This window comes from Mycetomoellerius zeteki, unplaced genomic scaffold (assembly GCF_001594055.1).
Source record: "Mycetomoellerius zeteki isolate Tzet28-1 unplaced genomic scaffold, Tzet1.0 scaffold282, whole genome shotgun sequence".
In the NCBI taxonomy this organism is placed as follows: domain Eukaryota; kingdom Metazoa; phylum Arthropoda; class Insecta; order Hymenoptera; family Formicidae; genus Mycetomoellerius; species Mycetomoellerius zeteki.
The window spans coordinates 69,446-86,653 of NW_017257263.1; the positions used below are offsets into that span (position 1 = coordinate 69,446).

The window sequence follows — 17,208 nt, forward strand, 5'->3', positions numbered from 1 at the left end:
TTAGCCAGTATTAGTATTAAATTTTTATAAGAGATTTGCCTGAAAGATAGGATGCATTATCGGGCTTATAAAAGTCGAGTCGATGACGTGAGTCATTGTAAGTACGAGAGCCAGCAGAATCTCGTGCGATAGAGCGATAAAAATCCAGTAAAGACCGTAACACAATCCAATAAACTAACAGTAGCATAACATCAATGTCATAATTTATTCACATTAAATGTTGTAAATGTAACGTAACACATGTGTTACATAACAATTACAATGTGAAATTATAACATTATCATACAGCATAAATTATTCTAGTACTATTGCAGTAATACTGAAACGTTATCATACAACAATGTTGCTGCAAGCCTCTAATACTGTAAAGGATTGATGTTATATGTTATTGTTAGTTGGTGTTTACTGAAAATACATTTGCTAGTTTTCAAAAATTTAGAGAAAATATTGGGATATAAACGCGATGATTGCAGCTTATCGTCTAAAACTGGCATAGGAACGAGTGAGCAGTTATTAAGAAATTAATTCATAAATTTCACTCGATCGACTGTATCGAGGTGTCGTTAGCCGATTGGAAAGTCCGCGCGGCAAGGATGAACCTTGGCGAAATTGTACGCGAATAGCATCGCTTCGAAGAGGAAACACGATGGGTGATATTGAAAGCCGAATACATTTACAAATCAACGTCCCGTTGACGATTATCTCGGACATTATGTGAACGATTTAACCCTCCAGAACTGACGCCAAAATCTATAACACAGCAATTACTGAAGCTGAGTCTAATAAACCTATTTAATTTATATTAATTAATTCTCTAACGGTAAAGTTTTTTTCTGGATATTTAGAACATATCCAGAAAGGTGGAATCGAATCTGACTCTCGATGCTGTCTGTTTTATTCATTCATCTAATCAATGTACAAAATGAGTAAAAAATAACATGAAAATTCATTCTCTGTTTATTTATAGATAAAAAAATTATACATGAATATTTATAGACGAAAAAAGTATAAAATACGCACATAAGTGAAGAAAGCCATTTGACCAAAACGGATGCTCTGATACCTAAAAATATTTTTGAATAAATTTTACAATTTCCAATTTAAGTAAAGAAATACAATACTTTATTAACCTAGTTTAAATAATTGCAGTAAAACAGAAAACGCTTTGACTGAAGACGTGAGGTTCCCTACAACACGAAATATTATAGTAATATTACAGCAATATTACTTTAAAAGATTGCAATATTTCATAAAGCATTGCTGCAATATTGTAGTAATATTCTTATGTTGGCAGAACTAAAATATTACACCAATATTTAAAGAAATATTTTAGGTATGTTGCTGCAACATTATGCAATATTTCAATAATTAATCCAGTTTTATTAATTGCTAAAATATTATTACATTGCTTAGCATGATAAAGTTAATAAAAAAACATTTGGTGGTTTAGAAAGCACACCGCAAAGATCTTGGAAATCCCCAGAAGACGCCAATTCATTTTGCATACGGCTTCTTATAGACCTCCTGTACGTTTCCTTCTTACGAGAAGCGTCCATCTCGTAGCGGGATCACATACTTACGCATTGAATTATAATATTGCTTATATTACAATATTTCCTACAAAATAAAATTATGATATTTCATAATATTGTAATACTTCCAATTAAAATATTAAAATTTTAATATTGCTGTAACTTTTGTAATATTGGGCAATATTGCTGCAATATTTTGTGCTGGAGGGCATCATATTTGATTTCAATCTTATTATTAGACAGTTAAAAGGCACAAATGTTAATTTTAAGAAAAAAATGGCATAAAAAGAATGTACATTCAATAGGTTAAATAAGAGCTGTTCGAGCCCGGCTAGTATTCGAGTGTCGTGTATTGTGTACAGCTCTTATTTAACCTATTAAATTTTATTCTATCGAGCCAAACAATATAATTATTTTATAATTTTTAAGAGTATGTATATTATAAAAAGAATGTATACTCGTATAAAAAAAATATTAAGTATATTTTAGTAAAAATAATTCAAATTTATAGATGTAACATAAAAAAATGGAATTATTTAACATTTTTGACAAAAAATTTATAATTGAATCCAATAAACCCACCGTCAGCTCTAGAGGATTAATTCGCATCCTGATACAATTGCAACACGTAGTACAACACGTTTTTGTGTTTTAAGCGATACTTCGAACGATATATTAATTTCGCTTGGGGGCTGTCCATATATTGCGTAAGCATAATTGGGGGAGGGGAGGGAGTCAGACAAATTCTTACGAATGCTTACATGGGGGGAGGTCGTATATATTCTTACGTAAGACTTTTGTCTGAAATTTTTTCAGTGCAATTATATCGTTTGTATAATAATATTAAAAGAATCGTGTAACTGCCTTGAAAATTTTTTTAGTCTTGGACATCGAACGTGTGCAAAAATCTTACGTAATTATAAGGGATCTCTCCGAAATCCTTACGCTTGCTTACATGGGGGAGGGGGGGGTTAAAAATTTGCTTACGTAATATATGGACGACCCTTTGGTGCGTCTGTCGCGGCTCATGTGGGCAATACGCACCGCTGTATAGTACTGTAAATTAGGATATTTCGTAAAAAAAAGAGAAGAAGGGAATGAAAGGACGTCGTTACATTCCGTGTACATATTACCGTATAACGTACGTATTTTACGTACGATACGTACAATATATTATAGGCGCCGCATCAAGGACTAATATTTAGTCTTCGCGATGGGGGAGAGGGATTCACGTCCAAGTCGACATCGCCTTTCGGCCCACACATGTTCAGTATTATCGCTTTTACGACGTTGCCTGGAATCATCGAGATATCCTTGGTGAAAATTTTTCTTAGAATACTTTATATAATTTTTTCAGAATTTCTATATAAATTTCAGAATCTTTCAGAATTTCTGTATGGTTTTATACATATATTATACTCCACTGTTTATTAACTATTAAATAAATACATATGAAGTAAATAATCATACATTTATGAATAAATCAAATAAAATAGCCAATATTGTCAAGGATAAGGATAAATTTTGGATCTTGATGCCTAATAGTGTTTATACATATGTAAATTTTAAATACATCTTTCAGGTATATAAACTGCATTGATTAGTTGTCGGACTTGAAACATAATCATAAACTGAAACTGAAATAATATCATCACAAATTAAATTGATCATCATTTTAATAATGATGCTAATAAACCTCTTAAAATACTGCAAATAACTTATTGCGAAAAATGTACATTGTTTGTCGCACCTACCTTAGCTCAGTTTCTTCATTCTTTTTATAATTTTATTATAACTTTTTAAAAAGTTTATCAAATTTTTTTATACGAATTGAAATACTTTTTACAAATGCTGAAAAAGTCGATATCTTTTCTAGAATGCTTTATGTGTGAATTCTGAAATATTCTAAGATTTCTCATTCTACACAAGTATTTCTCGAAGAAAACTTATAAATTTAAAGAAATTTAAGATATAATTTTTTAGAAATCTTCATAAATTTAAAATATAAAAAATTCTTAAAAATATAAATTATGAATAATGTTAACTGATTTATTATAATGTTAACTGTAATATATCGTAATATATATCGTAATATATATCGTAATATATATCGTTAAATATTGTAAGATATTGTAAGAACTTTTTTCACCAGAGGTATGACAGAGGTATTCCGATTCCGCCGACAGAACGTCCTGCTTCTTCGGCGTGCGTGTCTTCTTGCGAACTGCGTTCAAATCGATCCGATTAAGATAGCACAGTGCACTTATACGAGTAAAAAAAAAAGAAGAGAAGAATCGCGGCGGAATGTGTCGTGATCGTGTTTTAACAGTGCATGAATTCAACTGAATCTACCGAATATCATTTTCACCTCGCGGTTAGTTGCTTTATAAGTTTCGTCAACGTGATAAAATAAGATAATATAAAAAAAAAGATAAAAAAACTGCGCAAACGTAAATTCTCGGAGCAATACGCGTTGCGTTTCGTTATGCAGTTGAGTATCTTAAAAACTTTTATTGTTCGTAGCGCCATGTAGTGATTGTTATTTGCTTTATTTTATATAAAAAGCAGTGTACACATATTCTTTTCTTTTTATATATCATTTGTTAGTATCTGACGAGCACAATTGATCGTATCATGAAGAAACGTGCTATAAAAATACGCAGACAATAAATATGCAATCTGAGGGCGGATGTGTAAAGTATTTTGTATGTGTAAAAAAGTTGAAGGGAATTTATATGATCCCCCTGTACAAAACCGACTTTTGCAAATAAAAATGAGACAAAAAAAACGACATATATTTTAAACCATTTTACTCTCGCTACTTGTAAAAACTTTTGAAAGGGAAAGAAGGATATTGAAGGAAAAAAAAATGCTGCCACTCGATCGCCGGATTACAAATCTTCGTCTTGACGTGATACACCTATAAAGAGTAGTAGGACAGTAGTCGTTCAAACTTTATCCGTAAACAGCGTAAATTAGAATGATGAATGTGCAGACAATAATAGCACAGGCGGAAGGAGAAAGGAGAAATATTTTGTATACGATCACACCATGTGTTCTTGCGAACAATAGAACTGGATAATGTTTCAACGAGGAGATCGAGCAGTGTATTTTCCTTACAAAAGTCCAATTTAATATTGATCAATTTAATGTTGAAAATTATTTATTTTCACTAATTAAAAGCACTGGACAACAGTGCTTTTAATACTTGGAATAAGTAATTAATATTACCTTCCAGTATTAAAATTTCTGTAAAAGTTCGGAAATAATGGTTCCTATCTACGTTAAGTCTACGTTTTAAAGTGTTAAAAAGAAATGTGGGAGATAATTAAGCACTCTACATCGTTATCGATCAACGTTGCAAATTATATCCGGCGATATCTGCAATGTAGTCAATTACAAAACATTAATCAATCGAGTTCCACGACGAGGAGTGTAACACAATAATAATTACGCGATAATTGTCCAGCTGAAATCATTAACTGTTAAATACACGAAATAGTCGAGCGCCATATAGCGGAGAAATATTTTGACGTAGATCTCACCGAGATGTAATTTTGTAAAATGTGTACAATATATATGAAATGTACGGAAAAACGTTCCATCTGTGGCTTTTCTTTTTATGACTATTACGATATTACACAGTTTCAATAAGGCATAATATTAGATATCAAAGGAGCATATGTGTTAATATACCTATAATTGTCCCAGACAGCACACAATATTTACAAAATATTTACAAAATATTTATAAATATTTATAAAATTTATTTTAAATATTTTGTGAATATTTTTGTGGTCTTAGATTGCACAGATCATAAACATTTATTATAAAATTATAAAATATTTATTATAAATGTTACAGTAAATGATATGAAAATACTTAATGAGACATTATAATCCAAGTAAAAAATACTTATTAGAAATATTTATTTATATTTATCATAAATGTTGCATAAAATATTTAGTCTATATTTTAATAATATTTCGAATAAAGCTTTATATAAAATATGTATGAAATATCTATATAACATTTCAAAAAATGAATATTAATAAATATTTATCATAAATATTCTGTGCTGTCTAGGGTGAGGTTTATATTTATAAAAAGAATACTTAAAAAATATATGCGAAGTTTGTAGCGCAACATCTTGCTTTTATTTGACGCTGCTTTATTCATTATTTCTAGAACTTTCAATTATGTATTGCCATACAGAATCGTAACATTATAAGCAAGAAATAACACGTTGAAGTTTCTTGCATGAATTTGTAAATAAAGAGAATTTGGATAAAATAAAATAATTAGATAATAATGTAAAAATGAGCCAAGGCTTCCCCCTACAGTCAGTAAATCGTCGTAAAAGGCACGTGAAGCGTTTACCAGCATTTACTTAATACGCGTGTGTAACCTATTTTCACTTCATGTGCCTTTTACGACTATTTACTGTCTGTAAATTTGATTTGAAATTTATTTCTGAAAATCTGAATCCATTTCAATCCATTTCAATCCATTTCAATCCATTCTCTGTTACTATGTCTGTATTCCAAAATTCACTGCCAATGCTGAAAATGTATAATATACGCGATGTAAACTGTAGATTTTCAGCGCTGGCAGTAAATTTTGGAACACAGTCTATATATATAGATATTCAGTTTGTTCAAAAAGCTTGCAAACGCGCTAACGACTAATACACTACCTTTCTAAAGAAACAGCGTTGACAGCGCGCAGTTATGACGCAAAACGTTACCATTAATAACGCAAAACGTTATCATTAATGACACTATGATTGTGTTTATCGTTAATGCTATCTGTAGCTCCACGAACCGCTTTTAGCATTAAATATAGCACTAATGGATGCTTTTCATTTACACAAGTCGGAACAATTTCTATTTTTTTCTTTGCATTTAGTGAGTAATAAAGATAAAACAATACTTGTGTCGACTTATGTCACTAAATGGAAAGCATTTTAATAGTCTCCCTGAACACTAATAAGAGCACAAATAAAGAACATAAGCTTCGATAATCTATAGATTGTTTAACATGTGTGATACATAAAATGTAGTTTACATTGTATATATGTAGATTAATTTATTATTACATATTTTACGGGTAAACACACAACTCTGAATTTTCTATTTTTATAATTACCGACAGTCGACAAGATAGTCAACAATTTTATCAACATTGATATATTATCACCGACGAGATACTATTAAAGACCGTCAACCCTGGGCAAATTTTCAACGGTATAAAAAGGGTCCCAAGGGCCCGGAGGTAATCGAAGAACGCTGACATTATCGACAATTGATATAAATTTGCTATTATTAACATAAATATTTGACTAATACATTATTAAATTCATGATATTTTATTATATAAATGCTCTATAAATAAATATGCATATTTGTAAAGCTATAATATTCTATATATTGCCGAAAAATTACAATTTTTTTCTCTGCAGTTATTATCTCTGTTGATAATCGAACTTTGACGATAACACTGAAATCACAATTTTAAAGAAAAATCGAGTATTATTGAGTTTTAAATGCACGTACACCGATAAACACGTCTACTAAACTAATAAATCATAAAATTAATACAATATTATCAGTTTTTTTTACTCTTAATCACTTCAATATTAACAAGGACGCGAATTCCCATAAGGATGTCGGTCTTTAATAATATCTCGTCGGTGTGGCAGATCATGGATATTGTTGTAGTTGACATCCACTTCTTCAGAGGGCAGTAGTGCGCAGAGCACAGGAAAAAGGCTCTCAAGTCATATCTTCTCTCTCAGATTTCTCTCTGGTCGATGTGTCGTATTTTATCTGTGAAACCGATCTCTGAGTCGGAAAACCAATCGAAGGGAAACCAGAAGAAGAAGAAACCGATCTCGTCAGAGTTGGGTTTCACTTTAGGATTCAAAACAGATTCAAAATGTCTAATAATAATTATGTATACATATTCATAAATTTTTTATATGCACACATAAATGTAATTCTTACTTTTTTCAATACTTTAAGGGATATAAATGCATCTTTCGGTAATGCATAAACTCAATTGCAGTATAAAAATAAATATATTTATCTAATTATTATTTGTTTTATATAACCATACAATATCATTAATAAGTTGTTAATTTATTATTGTTCTTTGAAATATGTCTATGCTATAAGGTTGAATCAGTAAATAAATATAAGTGCAACGTATCTCGTCTTTTTAATACTATAAAATATATAAAATATAAATAAGTGATAATGTGACGGGGTACAAAAATATTAATGAAAATGTCGCGATGTATGTCAAAATTCTCCGTACTGAGATTTTCTCTTTTGATACTGCGTGCTTTAATAAATTTGATGAGAATTTATGTCGCAGATATGATTTTATTAGCTAGACGAATCCATTTAGTTTAAAAAGAAATCCTAAGTCGAGGTCAATGAGTGTATATTACATATTTATACACAAGAAGATATAATACAGTATATAAAAAGTGCGCAGTATGTAGGCAGTAAAGTATGCACAACAGTACTGGCCTGCGACAAGATACAATTAAAGACGAACCTGTAGAAGTTTTGGTGACATTTGAATAATTAGCTGATTATAATAAATTATTTTTCATGATTCTAGATATATATCTTAGATATATGTGCACACATTTACGTTATAATTTGATTTTAAACTGCACTTTGCTGTTCCGATTAACCAAACAGAAAAACTAATTATAATCAGATAAAAAATTAATTTCGCACGAATATTATGTCACAAATATATATGCTTATTTATGAAAAATAATAAATCATGAATTAAATACCGTATAAGTTAATTATTCAAATATTTATATCACACATGGACAAATAATATTAATAATGTTTCTCTCTAATTATTCGGGGAACCACTCAATCCTAAAATAATTTACTCAAGGCTGATTGTCTTTAACAGTATCTTCTCGATAATATCACGAAAAACGAATTATAAGTTGTAACTAGCATACAACAATCGTGATGATGTTTGTTTCTAAAAAAGTGTGAGCAGTTTCACTGTAATTTCGCTTCTTCTTTCACTTTCCAGCGAATTAATTCCATGCAAGAGATGGCATCTTCTTTACTATCATGACCACCAACTGGAATATAAATTATTATTAAATATTATTTTAATTATTATGTGTCATTTAAATAAACACTTAATCTTCTGTCCTCCTCATACAAAAAATTATAAACTCACCATCATTTTGTATGATTTTTCTAAGATATTCGGAGCAGAGATTTTTCAATGCCCTTTTTTGCGGATATCCATATCTATGCGGAAACATGACACTGGTATCCACGACGGTATCGTGTAACAACTTTAAAGCTTTGAAATCACTTTCAAGACTGTGACCTACCAAGATCGTTTTATCCGAGAATATTGTGAGAAGCGTAGCTTGTACATCTAAAATATTCGTCGTCACGTCCTTCATGTCTTCTTCCGTAATTCCTGAAAACCTATTATAGCACAGAAAATTATTATCGTATACATAAATCAATAATTCGTCGATTTATATTCTAATACATATCTAATAAGTTTTAGGTCTCTTATATAATTCTTACAATTTACCTCGTATTGTAATCAATTATTGGATTTTGCGGCTTGACTAACGTTTCGTATATCACTTTACAATCTTCGTCAATAACCGTCACTCTGGTTAGTTCTAAGCCTTGTGTGGTATAGCACATTTCACAATCGAGTGCGTAAACACCTTGCTCGTCCATAGGAACATCTTTACACACAGAAAAAGAAATTAGTATATTTGAATACATGTATAGGAAGAGTACAAGAGAATCTGAAAATACCTTACCTTTCGATAAAATCGTAACATAACCACGAAGATTCTCATAATCCGTGTAATCCCACACGTGCGTCTTTGCATCACAGCAACCAAGAGCAGAACCGTATTGCTGGCAACAACTATACTTGCCTTCGCCTCTAACTGAAAACTTTCTGCCCCAATGATATATACAATTTTGTTGTTGTACAGCAAAGCCTTGTTTATTTATCATATACGCTTGACCACACCGGCTGCATATTCTCTCATTAGGCACTTTTGACAAAATGGTTTGGTTCCGCGAATTTGTTACATATATCTTCGCTCGTCCCTGCAAAATATAAAAACATACTTTGTTGATAAATGTTGCATCATTTCGTGCAAACAGGATATTTCAACATTTTATATTTGTTATTACTTTGTATCTATTATCATTTATTTTTATCTCTCATCTGTAATAATTTGAACAAATGTATATAATAATATTAATTTCTTCAATTATATATTTTATCTGTATTGTTTTCTAACCTTTGTATTATCTGGGTGTTTACGTGGAAATCCGTTATCTCTAAGCTGCTGTTCCGACATCATCCATTTCTTAAGCATGTTGTAGAGCGCTGGTCCTTTAAAATCTGTCATACTCTTCTTGCTTTTAACTACACTCCAAGAACCTTTTGACTTGCCAACAAGAACAGCTTCGTGAGACATCATACCGCAGCTTAAATTAACGAGCTTCTCATTCGACTGGTTTTGATCTACTTCCTTTCTTAATCTATGAGTCGCCAACATGCACGAATTTTTATATACCGCGAGTGCCTTGCATCTTTCGTGACACGCAAATTCTTCTTTGACGGCTCGTTGCGCTGCATCATCACCATTCGTATAAATTTGTACACATATATCGTGCATTATATTAATATAATACTGACGAACATTTAAGGGAAATTTTTGGGTAGCGACTTGCAGCGGTTCCGGACGCATGAGTTGAGGTACCTGCGAAAATAGAATTTTATGATAAATTTTTCAAACGTGTTAATTGGCTGCAGAACAGAGAGATCCGAGAACTCTTTATCCTGCAGTCAATAAACAGGCTTGAAAAACTTATCGTACGACAAAAAACGGATGAATATATTAATCTAATTGGTTCATGATATCTTTAGACTGTACTTAAGATGGTCTTAAATATAAGAATCGTCTATGAATACTACAGCTCTAATATCCATTTCTGTATTAATGTAAATTAACTTTAATCTCTATTTAAGGAGATACTGGAGTGCCGGCCGAGCTTAATAGATGTCGATAGTACAAACTTTTTTAATTCCAAAAAAAATGTCGATAATAGTAATATTTTTAATTCATTTCGTATATTACATCGTTCTGTTGAACTTAAACACATATATCTGTCCTTATCTAACATATTGCAAAGCCATCTCTTGCAAGATTTGGGCTGGTATTCATAATCCGTTCTTATTTTAAGACATATAATATCTTAAACAATGTCTTAAGATGCTAATAAAGTTCTCTGATTGGTTTATGACATCTTAAGACTGTACTTAAGACAGTCTTAAATATAAGACTCGACATGAATACCCAGCCCGGTACCTATACTGCTAGACACAACTATTTACTATTTTGAGTCTTTGCTAAGCATACATATACGTAAGTTGCAAATCAGTAAAAATCTTTTATTTAAGCTTTCAATCTTAGTTTCCATAAACTCAATTCGTTCACGTAATTCGACAAATGATGCAATAGTGATGCATTTTGTCCATACGAGTTGTAAAACTTTTATATTAAGAAAACGTCTATGTCAGGTAATAGCTCTACCAGTTGAAAAATGTAAAACTCTGTTCTACAATGTGCTTTTCATTTTCTGTTTCTTGCTTCTTGCTTTTTTTTACATCTTGTCTTTTTATCTCTTATTCCGTTTTCCGTTTTCTGTCGCCCGAGATAAAAGTCGACGAACTTCGGAAAAAAAACGTGGCAAGAAATACAATTATCGATAAAATGGTCATAAAGAGGGAAAAAAGCAAGAGACAAAAACAAGAAACAGAAAACAAAAAGCACACTGTAGAATAGACTTGAGTTTTTACACTGCCCCATCTCCTAATTTGGCGTCTATTTTAATCCTGTAAAAAGATTTGTTTTTATTCCGTTTAGTAAATTTAGAAATTTTTATACGGCTTTATCAATAATGTTGTCACTCCAGTATCCATCGACTTAACTTACTTTATATTTAGTTTAACTTACTTTTTACCTTGTTCTAGTTCTAAAAATTAGAAAAAGATGAAAGAGTAAATTAAATCAAAATTGTTAATCTACATTGGTAGATTAACAATCTAAGTTGCATCACGATTAATAAGTTTTACAATTAAACTTACCACTTGCGGTATATGAGCGACGCGTACACCGCCTTTCGTAGTTTGCGCTATTGTTTTGTTGTCTACCACTTTAGCGCCCGTGCTCTTCGCTGCTGTCATTGCGACCTTTTTTTTTTCCATCGCAAGGGATTTCGCATATGGGACATGAGCGATTCGAATGCGACCTGTAATACATATAACGTTAGCACTAAGTGAGCTATTATTCGTGATTTATGATTCATTATAAAATTAGCAAATAGTATGGATGGACAGATTTGTCGAATTCATCATTTTTCACTTATAGTGATTTGCCGAGTGCTGGATAGCTCACTGATAAAGTTGTCTATCTCTCAAACAAAAGACCTGAGTTCGATTCTCAGTCCAGCACCTTTAAATCACACTAACAATTGCGCGATTGTGATTAGCAATTGGCGATTACTTTTTAACTAATCAGAACAAAGCAGTCACCGATTGCTTTGCTCTAACAGCTCTAACTGGTTGAAAACTAATCGTCAATTGCCAATCACAATCGTGCAATCGCTAGTGTAATAACGGTTTGAAGCCGTTATCAGTTATCGATACATAATGAATTAATGGACCAATAACAACGAGAGTTGACTTATTGTGATTGGTTCATTATGGATCAGCAGTCGGGTCAGCCTGCAGAGTCGATAGTTTAATACGAGCTTTATTATTATGTATATACAGATGAATCTCAATAGATGTTTCAACATTTTCCAGTGGAGGATGAATATTTTTTCACTCTAAATTGCAATTGCAATCGGTTCATTTTCCATGGTAAAATGTTGGAACATCCAAGATTCATCCTGTATACATATGGAAAAATGTTATTTCATTGTAATAAAATTACTAGACGTAAAGTCATTAAATACAAACATTTAATATTTGAAAAATCACGTTTCTGCCTGCTTCAATTCTGATGTTTGACCTTCAATTTGAGCAACAGCTCTTGTTTATAATCATCATTATATCAAGATGCTTAAATTCAAGAGACTGTCAACATAAAATATTCTGATCCTAAATTTTTTAAAAGAATTATTTAGGCAATTTTTTAAATAAAATTAAAAGGTGCGAAATTAAATCACTACGACTCGATCCATTCGTAACAACTATATAGAATTACTGGAATAATGCTTGTAAAAGTGATTAACTCATAATTGGCAGATCGAATTCGATCATCATCCTATATCAGTTTTGTACAAGGTAATTAGAGAATTGAAGATCAATGAGTAAAGAAAAGAATGAAAGAATTATGAGGTCAAATAATAACTCAGAAATTTAACTCTAATCATAGAACTACATTATACGAACGACAAATGACGAATCACAAAATCTGGCACCAGTTTAATTAGATATTTAACCAAATAACACAATAACTTTACATATATTTAACTTGCCATTTGTATTCGGTATGTCACTATTACTTATCAATGAGGTAGACTCAACATGTTCTTTATGTACTGAAACACGTTGTGTGGTACTACTTGAAGACCGAACCACTAACGTAGATGTTGTTTGAGACTTCATATCAGTTGCCGCTTTCTCTGCCGCTTTTTTTGCGGCCTTTTCAGCCGCTGCTTTTTTCATCAAATGCCATCGCTCGCACATTTTCTGATACGGATTTGTAAGTTTTTTTGGTAATTGACTAGGACCTATCTGCCGAGTGACACTTGTGGCCGCTAAAGGATGAGCAACTCTTTTCTTACGCTCTTCTGTAATTTCTTCCATATTCTCAGTGTCTTCTTTCACAGATTTTTTGACTGATACTAGTTTTGGATAGTCTGAAGCTTGATATTCCTGAGAAATAAATAAATATATGCAACATAAACCGACGGTACGTTACATAAGTAAAAATATACTAAAATTATTACTTTTATTAATAAATTTTTATTTTTCATTAAATAAATCAAGGAAATTTTAAGTATCTCTAATTAAAATTTATGTTTTAATTAAAATGCAAGAATGAAATAACATACATACCGGCAAAAAATAAACTGTTTTTATAATTAAATTATAAAAACAGTGTGTGTAAATTATAAATTAGTTTTATAACTATTTTTATAATTATAAAAAATAAAATAATAAACCCCCAAGGAAAATTATTTACGATTACATTTACACTTATTTATTACTATTTACCTCAAAAATTCTTAGGCACTCTTCTTGTACATCATGATCAGAATCTGATAGTTCCAAAATTTCATCATCAATGAAAGAATGATTACTGTCTACAAAACTATCAGATCTATCAGACGAATTTCTTTCACTACTACTTTCTTTGTGTTTGCTAGATTTTCTGGGAGAGTCACTAGATCTCCGACTTGATTCTGAGCGGTGCTTCTTGTCGTTTCTGCTCGATGTGTGCTTTCTTGATTTAGAACTGGATGAATTCAAACTTGATTTATGTTTGTTGCGTCGGCTGGATTTGTGATGATCGTTTCGATCTTTCTTCGGAGAGGTGTGTCCGTGCTTTCGCGAGTCTGAGCGCTCTCTACTTCCATGTAAAGAGTCTTTACTATCGCGGCTGCTTCTTTTTCTTCTATCTTTGTCTCTACTAGATGAAGAGCGGGGCATATGATTATTTTTTTTATCTTTTTCTTTATTTTTATTATGACTTTTATGTTTTTCTTTTTCCTTATCAGTGTCCTGCTTTGCAGTGTCTCTTTTATCCGACAATTTTTTCGAATCACTCTCTTGATGCTGTTTAGATCTGTCACTACTTTTTATATCACCCATTTTTTCATCATAATGATTGCTGTGTATTTTATTATCTTTATTGCTAGTTTGTTTATCTGTATCAATTCCTACATGTTGTAAGTTCTCCTTCTCCTTCTCATTTACATCTTCCGTTTGCTCAGACTTCTTTACGCTCGCGTTATGTTCGTCCGTAGACATATCTTCCATAGGTTCGTCATCAGAGAATCTAGGTTCAATGTCCAAACAATAATCCTGAGAATCCTCGCTGGCCGACGCTTTCGCTTGTCCTAGCGCTACAGAAGTGGATGCATGATTGGAAGTAATGATCTCATCTATCATATCAAAATCAGACTCAAATTGATTCAAAGTGGTGGTGTTGTTTAACTGCTGAACTGTCTGTAATGGTGCTTTGATTTTTTTAGGAACATATTCCTCCCTTCTCTTTTTAGATTTTGGATAATATACCTCCTTAAATTTAGGTTGATAATCATTCGAATTACTATCGTCATACGAATTCAACAAAGATGTATCCGATTTAACTGTCGGTACATAATTTTGTAAAACATCCTGATCGGTTGTATTCACTATTGCAGTGGGTTTGTATATAACTTCAGGCGTAACTTGAGGACTGCTCGATTCCTGAACGACACTCAACCATGGTTTAATCCTTTCTGGTGAGAATTTACGTTTCGCAGCCACTCTACTCTCCCTGGTCGGCATATACGAGACCACAGGTATATGCCGTTTCTTCAGTTCTGCTATCGGCGTCGGGTTATAGACGCAAGCGACTGGTTTTGTGATAGGTGTAGGCATTGCAACATGCTTTCCTATAATTGGCGTAGCATTGTGCATACAGACAGCAGAGCTAGAAGACAAGGTTGGCTTAAGACCTTCCACTACTTGCGAAACAATGTTCTGCGAAACCTGCGAAACCTTCTCTGTGTCAGTAACTTCTTGATCTGCAAGCACTTTCTTTACAGCTTCTGTCACTAGATGTTGCAGCATGTCGGGGGTCGAGGTCATGACATCAGTAGATTTGTTCTCCTGTATTTGGCCCGTTGTCTGGGCCTCCACCACCCCGGCCACTCCTGCTGTACTTCCTGCATCTTCTACATAAAATAAAAATATCTAATTTGCCTTTATCCATTCATATTGACTGTTATTTAATGAACCGGTTTGTAAATAATTTCTCAAAATATTCAAACTTTTAACTTTAAAACTTCTTGCATATTTAACAAATTATTCTAAACTTTCTTTTTAAATATCAGACTATCAGCCCATATTCAATCTAATCTTCAAATTAAACATATAAAACAATTAATAAAATTATAAAAATATTAATATAAAACTATAAAAATATATAAGATTAAACTATTACATTAAGGATTAAATTATTCTGTAACAATCTTATGCAAAAAATAAAGTATTGTATCTTTTATCTATATGCAATTAACTGCTATTTAATAAGCCAGCTTGTACATAATTTCCCAAAATATTTAAATCATTAACTTTAAAAATATCTTGCATATTTAATCTTGCAAATTATTTTAAACTTCTTTTTTAAACATTTAGTATATTAGACCATAAGTAGTTTAAATTTACTGAAAGTATGTTTAACCTTCAAATTAGACAATTAAACAAATTAAATAACGAAAAATATCATAAAAATGTGATACTAACATGATTAACATTATCATTATTATAACATTAAGGATTAAATTATTTTGTAATAATCTTTAAAAAAAAGGTATTGTATAATTCATTTAGCTTTCCACGATTCTTTGTCTCCCTGGTACAGTGAACAAAGGAAGCAAACAAAGAATTTATTGCAAAGTCAAAATCTCATAAGGTCTGGTTCCACCAATGTAATATTAATTTTAATCTTGGTTTAATTAACTACTACCTTTTTTAATTTTTAGAAAAATAAAAATCGTTCTTCAAATTAGAAAAAGATAATAAAAATAAATAGAACCATAATTAAAGTTAATTTTACATTGATGGAACCAGATCTAAATGATTGCAACTCAACAATGTGCGAGGAGCATACGAATAACACAGTCAACACGCAGTTTTCCCTAAAATTCAATCAATTGAGATAAAGATCCTCTCGCGCATTAAATTACGTCAGAAGACCTCGGAGTCGCGTGCCTCGAAGAAGACCACGAAGTCGCACGGTCTTACCTCGCTTGGCGTGTTTGAAGTGGCAATAGGGCCGATCGCACGAGCCACCGTCATAAAACGGGCAATTTATCGTTTTGAAGTAACCGGTCGAGGGCAACATAATAACTGATTCATCGCACTCCACGCTTCGGGGAGGCCATTCTTCGCGTACGTCGTCGACCTTCTCACGGTTGTACGCCGCAAATTAATGCAACGTGCTGATCGACAATACGTGCGACATGCTCGGCAAAGTGGTATTCACGCTACTCTCGCACGAGATCTTTGTACGCCGATCGCCGAAATTAAGGAGAAATCAAATGCAGCTAATCCCTATTGAAATCAATCGAAATTCGCCTACATCGGAGGTTATGGTTTTACGAGTTCTACTGTTCTACACACCGCCGTTCGGTAGTATTGTACTCGACGCATGCGAGGGCGCCACCGTGCAAGCAGCTGTAGCGACCTCATTTTTCTACTTCATATACCTTGTACTTCTATTTCTACATTTTCTACACATCCCACAGATTCCTACATTTACCAACATCTACAATAAAGCCCAAGACACAATGCGAGGGAATAGCGATAGCGATAGGAATAACATAGTTTCAACCTATCAGAAACTGTGTATTCCGGT

The 17,208-nt window shown here is 32.1% G+C and overlaps 1 protein-coding gene across 1 annotated transcript; it reads right to left on the reverse strand.

Annotated features, from left to right (window-relative positions):
* Positions 1 to 8,409: 8,409 nt before the first annotated feature.
* On the reverse strand, positions 8,410 to 16,930 carry LOC108724220 (RNA exonuclease 1 homolog). Its single transcript, XM_018450465.1, has 9 exons — positions 16,596 to 16,930; positions 13,857 to 15,523; positions 13,115 to 13,514; positions 11,718 to 11,881; positions 9,865 to 10,329; positions 9,370 to 9,667; positions 9,129 to 9,291; positions 8,757 to 9,016; positions 8,410 to 8,655 (listed from the first exon to the last, which is right to left on the reverse strand). Exons 1-9 carry the CDS (start codon positions 16,693 to 16,695, stop codon positions 8,570 to 8,572), a joined length of 3,603 nt encoding a protein of 1,200 aa, XP_018305967.1. The 5' UTR covers positions 16,696 to 16,930; the 3' UTR covers positions 8,410 to 8,569.
* Between the last annotated feature and the right edge of the window lie 278 nt (positions 16,931 to 17,208).